At 37.6% G+C, this 7,213-nt stretch overlaps 1 protein-coding gene across 2 annotated transcripts in view; it reads left to right on the forward strand.

The window, feature by feature from the left end:
- The window catches only part of ASAH1 (N-acylsphingosine amidohydrolase 1), a 46,459-nt gene extending 41,209 nt beyond the window's left edge, over positions 1 to 5,250 (forward strand). For both annotated transcript variants that reach the window (XM_027122673.1, XM_027122674.1), the window contains exons 11-14: positions 2,299 to 2,430; positions 2,537 to 2,660; positions 3,091 to 3,147; positions 4,322 to 5,250. In XM_027122673.1, coding sequence (XP_026978474.1) covers positions 2,299 to 2,430; positions 2,537 to 2,660; positions 3,091 to 3,147; positions 4,322 to 4,411 — 403 coding nt within the window. In that variant the 3' untranslated portion in view covers positions 4,412 to 5,250. The remainder of the gene's footprint in view (positions 1 to 2,298; positions 2,431 to 2,536; positions 2,661 to 3,090; positions 3,148 to 4,321) is intronic.
- Positions 5,251 to 7,213: the final 1,963 nt, after the last annotated feature.

Genomic DNA, 7,213 nt, shown 5'->3' on the forward strand with positions numbered 1-7,213 from the left:
TTCAGTTCTTCCTTTCTGATTTGGATACCTTTTATTTCTTTTTCTTGCCTGATTACTCTGGCTAATACTGCCAATACTGTATTGAATAAAAAGGGCAAGAGTGGGCAACTTGGTCTTGTTCCTAATCTTAGAGAAAAAGCTTTTAGCTTTTCACTGCTGAGTATGATGTTAACTGTGGGCTTGTCATATATGGCCTTTATTATGTTGAGGTATGTTTCCTTTATACCCACTTTTTTGAGATGTTGAATAAATGGATGTTGAATTTTGTCAAATGCTTTTTCTGCATTTATTAAGATCATATTTTTATCCTTCATTTTGTTAATGGGTGTATCAAATTGATTTGTGGATGTTGAACCATCATTGCATCATGCTGTATGATCCTTTTAATATAGTTTATTTTAAATTACTCATATTAAAATATTTCCCAGCTTTATCTTCCACTGAGGAACTATTTCAGAATTTCTTAGGTGAACCTTTGACACTCATGGAATTCTTCATGTTTTGTGTGTGTATGTTTATAGCAAGAAAATGAAATGATTTATTTAAAAAGTTCTGGGGATAGTGCCCCTATGAAGGGCATCTATGAATTTTTCTTGGTGTAAAAAAAAATCCCCACCCATACAGAAAATAAAAATTTGTATAATAAAATCTTCATTTAGATCATAGTACCCCAATGCACATATGGTCACCTTATCTTTGATAAAGGAGGCAAGAATATACAGTGGAGAAAAGACAGCCTCTTCAGTAAGTGGTGCTGGGAAAACTGGACAGCTACATGTAAAAGAATGAAATTAGAACACTCCCTAACACCATACACAAAAATAAACTCAATATGGGTTAAAGACCTAAATGTAAGGCCAGACACTATAAAACTCTTCGAGGAAAACATAGGCAGAATACTCTATGACATAAATCACAGCAAGATCCTTTTTGACCCACCTCCTAGAGAAATGGAAATAAAAACAAAAATAAACAAATGGGACCTAATGAAACTTCAAAGCTTTTACACAGCAAAGGAAACCATAAACAAGATGAAAAGACAACCCTCAGAATGGGAGAAAATATTTGCAAACGAAGCAACTGACAAAGGGTTAATCTCCAAAATATACAAGCAGCTCATGCAGCTCAGTATCAAAAAAACAAACAACCCAAGCCAAAAATGGGCAGAAGACCTAAATAGACATTTCTCCAAAGAAGATATACAGATTGCCAACAAACACATGAAAGGATGCTCAACATCACTAATCATTAGAGAAATGCAAATCAAAACTACAATGAGGTATCACCTCACACCAGTCAGAATGGCCATCATCAAAAAATCTACAAACAATAAAATACTGGAGAGGGTGTGGAGAAAAGTGGGAACCCTCCACTGTTGGTGGGAATGTAAATTGGTGCAGCCACTATGGGGAACAGTGTGGAGGTTCCTTAAAAAACTAAAAATAGAACTGCCATATGACCCAGCAATACCACTGGGCATATACCCTGAGAAAACCGTAATTCAAAGAGTCATGTACCACAATGTTCATTGCAGCACTATTTACAATAGCCAGGACTTGGAAGCAACTTAAGTGTCCATCAAGAGATGAATGGATGAAGAAGATGTGGCACATATATACAATGGAATATTACTCAGCCATACAAAGAAACAAAGTTATTTGTAGTGAGGTGGATGGCTCTAGAGTGTCATACAGAGTGAAGTAAGTCAGAAAGAGAATAATAAATACCATATGCTAACATATATATATGGAATCTAAATTTTTTTTTAAATGGTGCTGACAAACCTAGGGGCAGGACAGCAATAAAGACGCAGACATAGAGAATGGACTTGAGGACACGGGGAGGGGGAAGGGTAAGCTGGGACGAAGTGAGAGAGAGTGGCATGGACATATATACATACCAAATGTAAAATAGCTAGTGGGAAGCAGCTGCATAGCACAGGGAGATCAGCTCGGTGCTTTGTTACCACTTATTTTATATATATATATATATATATATATATAAATTTATATTATTTTTCCTAGTTCTATTGTTGAGTGAAAGGTATAGACTATAAGGGTGAAAGGTGATCTCTTGAGACCGTTTTTTTTTTTGTCCTTCAGGTTAGAGGGAACATTTCAGATCTCAGTGTTTCACCACATAGGAGTCAGCGATTGTTTCTTCCTGAGCCATTGTTCACTATCCTTTTTAAAAAAAGGTGTTCCTCAGATATTTGTTTCCCTTTAGTTTCCACAGCTAAAAAATTCCCATTCCAAGTCGACTAAAAATGTTTCCTTTGTTTCAAATGTTTCTGTATAGTTATGAAGAAGCCAAGACTATATTGACCAAAACCAAAGTATTGGCCCCAGCATACTTTATCCTGGGAGGCAACAAGTCTGGGGAGGGTTGTGTGATTACACGAGACAGAGAACAGTCTTTGGATATATATGAGTAAGTACATTTGTTAAAGCAAAATAAGCAGACAGTAAAGCATAGACTGACATGTGTACAGGTTTAAGGTATGAAACCTAGGAGGAATCTCTGTTTTTGTATCTAGACTCGACCCCAAGCAGGGTATATGGTATGTGGTGCAAACAAATTATGACCGTTGGAAAAATCCCTTCTTCCTTGATAATCGCAGAACACCTGCAAAGATGTGTCTAAACCAGACAACCCAAGAGGTACGTTCACAGTGTCATATACAGAAAGAAATGGTGACTATTAAAGGTTATGTCCATTCTGGCATTTTTCATTGGCCTTTGAAGAATTTATAAACCTCCCATTAGTCATTGTCTCTGGACAGTCCCAACTGAGTTTCTGTTTTGTTTTTAATGTAAAGAGCAAAATTTTGCCGTACTTTTTCGTTTCTTAGTTAATGCCGGACACCACTCTGTGGAGTTGAATGGCAAGAATTCAAGAGGGGAGGAAGAGAAAGAAAGAAAATGTGATATATTAGAATCATCACCTGTAACAGTGACCCCAAGGGAAATTCTTTTATGGAGGAGCAGGGAGGTTGATTGAACAATGTCTTGGTCTGATGACCCACTTGTGTGGATAAGGCTGCCAACATCTGTATTTAATGTACTGAAAACAACTATTTTTGTGTTTTAGAATATCTCATTTGCAACCATGTACGATGTCCTGTCAACAAAACCTGTCCTCAACAAGGTATTTTTTTAAATAATTAATTAATTAATTTGCTTTTAGGAAAAGAATTTGATCCCATGTTTTATCTTTCCCTGTTGTCTTGGATTAATCAGAGCTAGAATCCCAAGTCATGTTCAGCTTAAGGCTGCTTTTTAAAATGTTTTTGTGACCAAAGCCGTAACTCTTGGAATGTGACAAAGAAGTTGGTCACTGCAGCTTGATAATGCAGTTTGGTCAGAGTGTTATTTCCAGCTTTTCTTACATGGCATTTGGACTGAGTCTAGCATGTCAGTCTTGACTTCTCCGTCTGTGGGGAACCGAATGTTGTATGCTGCACCTGATACTTGACAAAGTCTGAAGTATCTTTTCAGACAACTTGCTTTCTTAGTGGATTAGGGTTTCTCTTAAACGTTATTACATCCTTTTATCTTATCCCTACTCTATAGCTAAAATATGCAAAAGTGTCCTAATCATCCAATTTGCCAGTAGCCCCTTCTTGTGTATTTCTGATCCTCTGATTTTCCCCATTTGTTCCTTCTCTTCTTTTCCTTGGTCCTTTTCCTAAACCCTCCCTGAAATCAGTGTGCCTCCGTCACCTCTGCCAGAACAAACTGTCCTCTTCGTTAGCATGTGACTGAGAACCTGGCCCTGAGGGAAGCCTTCCTTATGCCCACTGACCCTGCCATACTTCTCATTTTGCCCACTCCATCTTCGTGTGAGCTCACGGTTGGGTTACTTACACATTCTGTGTGAGCTGGGTGTGTGCCTTCTGCATGTCTGCAGAGTTTCCCTCACTGCGTGAGAAATGCTTTCAGGATAAGGATAGCCAAAGCTAAACTGTTTATACTCCATAGTACACCATTCGTCTTTGTAAATTATGCATTGAGGAGGGTTAAGTGAGCCTGAAAGCTTTGGTGGTGAAGCAGTATACTGCTCAGAATTAAGACCTTGTAAAGAACTGAAGATTCTCTCCCACGCCTGTTTATATCATGACCTATTTTAGTTGTTATTGACTTATTAATTTTTGGGATCTTTATATTATATGATACTTATTTTGTATCTTTTCACATATATATTACATATTAATTATTTAATGTTAAGAAACTTCATAAGCAATTCCACAAGAAATGCTAATATGAGGCAGGTCATCTTAGAATTGAAAACATCCTCAAAGTAAAAATAACTTTTCTTTCAGCTGACGGTATACACAGCCTTGATAGACGTTACCAAAGGTCAATTTGAAACATACCTGCGGGACTGCCCAGACCCCTGTATAGGTTGGTGAGCACACACCTGGCCTATAGGGTGCGACCTGTATGACATCAAGATGGGAGCTCACACGGGGCTGAGAAGTACAGCTGTCTGATCTCCTTCAGAAGACTGAGACTGAGGACGGGTTCTCTGAGGTGTGAGCTTGTCCTGCTTGGTATGTTTACAATTCACAGGCTGTTTTTGCCGTAATGGTTGATTTTTCTTCTATACAAATTAACTCCTTTTAGTGAAGTACAACAATCATCCAGAACTTACTGTGGTTCATTTCAGTCTGATTCATTTGAGGATGGGGATGGGTAATTACAACTATTGCGGGACCCACCCCCATGGAATAAAGCAAGATTCTCTGTGAGCACAGAATCCTGTACATCTGTGTAATAGTTAAATAGTCCATATTATTCAGTTTTTCACTTTTATTTACATATTTGTATGTTTTTGTCTTTTCTTCCTGGCTCTTACTATTAAAATTAATATACCATTGTTTTTGCTGTCTGTGACAGCAGTGTATTTCACTAATTTTGATTGGAGGGGGATGAGACAGGCATTCAGCTGTATGTTTCTCTTCATGGGCAGCACATGGGCTTTTGACTGAACAGAAGTATTTTCTGGGGTTCTTGAAGTAACAGCTTTGCAAGGCAGTCTTTTATACTCAGCATTGAAGTGTTTGCTTTTTCATAACTAACCTACCACCCACTAACCCCAGGAAGTTATTAAATAAATTTCAAAAACAATCCTGGGTTCTATGAATCAATAGTAAATAAGCAGGTCAAAGACTAGTGGAAAATGGGAGGTGAACTGTTAAACTCTCCTAGGTATCATTCATTTAATAAATAGATTTTTAGTTTTTCCTGATCAATATGTATTTTTTTAACTAAGTATAGTTACTAAAAATGTTTTTCAGAAATCTATGAGAAGTGCTGATAGGACTTGTTAACCTTTCAGACCTTCAGTTTTGAAATGTATGACAGTTGGGCAAGACTGTAGCTACTCCATTTCTGTATAATGTCAGCTGTATTCGTGACATTCAGTAAACAGTCATTGGAAGAAGTGTCAGTCAGCAGTCATGTGGGCTGAGTGTGTACCTCACGTGTTGGTTTGAGGGTGGGGATATGGAGAAATCTGAGCTGAATATAATATTTGAATTAACATTACAAGGGTTATGGAAGTGGGTTATTCAACTTAAGACTAAATGGTCACAGTCTTACATGACTAACCCTAACTCAGTGCTATCAACCGAGTGTGTGTCCAGAGGCAGCTTCTCCCCGACAGGTGGTGTGACTGCAGTGATGCTAGTATTATCTTAGTGAAGCAAGGAGAATTACAAGAGGATTTGTGTTGAAAACAAGATTCGATTAATTTTTTAAAAAATATTTTGTAATGTACACGTTTCATAACTTTTTAATAGAAAGTGTCATGAATTTTTCATGAAGTCCCTTGTCCCCTCCAGTTTACCTCAGTGTGTCTTAAAACACTGTCATTTTCTATGTGTGCCATGGCACGCGAAAAGGTTGGAAAGCACCATCACAGAGCTCTGGGTGGAAAGTGAACCCGGAGGCCTTTCATCGCAGCTGCGTGCCCTGGGACAAGCCACCACGCCTTCCTACACCCTCAGGTCTGCCTTTGTCAAGTGAGGGTTTAACCCCAGTTTTCTCCAGGGTTTTCTTCTAGCTTTATGAATCCAGATTTAAAATGCATCTCAGGTTAGGAGGCAGTTAGGTAGCAGCCGACCGCCAGGTGCTGTTGGAGACGTCAGAACCGTCGTAGTTTTCTTTATTCACAAACATGCATGGGTGAATCTAATCAAAAGTTTTCTTAATAAGTATTTCAAAATAATGACGACACACTAATTTGCAGAAAGCATGTGCATTGTTAAAGCAGTCATGGGCAGCTAGCTCGGATGCCTCCAAATAGCCTGTCAGTTGGAAGTGGACGTTATTTTTATACACAGATAACATCTGTATAATACATATGTATATCTTACACACTGACAGTAAATTTGTTTCATTTTGAAAACATGTAGCACCTGAGTTCAATGCCAACCCTATTTCAGTCTCAGGAAAACATAATCAATTCAAGTTATGCTCTATAGTAGCCCACTGGGCTAAACAAACAATTTCAACTCCCACATACAGATATGAGACTGGGGTGAGAGCATTATTTCAAAATATGATAAGAGATGGGTGTTCTAACACATCAACTTGCAAGACCATGCATACCCATGTATGTGTGGGTGAGTGAAATCTCATTACCCCCAGGAGCAATGACCAAGGAGAAAAAACTTGATGTTAATAACAGTTTCTGTTATTCACATACTCAGGTACAATGAACCATTATCGCCAAATGGAATAAGTAAGACTTTCCATCTTAGTTACTGAAAATAAATATTTCCTTGTGTACCTAACACCTAATGACTGGCTTGCCCTGTCATTATCAGTAGAGAATTAAGTTTATCGTCTTGACTGTAGAAAATAGATTTTCAGTATTATGTGTTTTATCCTGTTAATTTACAGTTGCTAGATGGAATAAGGGAATCTGTAACAAATCAGTATGTACTGAACAATACCGTTGTCTTAGAAGCCAGGTAAAAATTTATATTTTTCAAATCATTTTCACGTTGAAAATCTGCCATGGCCAAAATAATCTGATATTGAAAATATTTTTCTGTAATCTCCTTAAGCTCTCAATATGCCAAGAGCTAATATGATGGATTTTTAAAAGATCGTTAAGTTCTTTTTAGGAGAAGAGATTAGAGCTATTTTTTTTTCTTTTTTTAAAATCATAGAATTGATGATAGGCTATCCAGCTAGATCCTAGA

This window comes from Aethalodelphis obliquidens, unplaced genomic scaffold (genome assembly GCF_003676395.1).
Source record: "Aethalodelphis obliquidens isolate GAN/ISIS:26980383/991018 unplaced genomic scaffold, ASM367639v1 scaffold25, whole genome shotgun sequence".
Taxonomy (NCBI): Eukaryota; Metazoa; Chordata; class Mammalia; order Artiodactyla; family Delphinidae; genus Aethalodelphis; species Aethalodelphis obliquidens.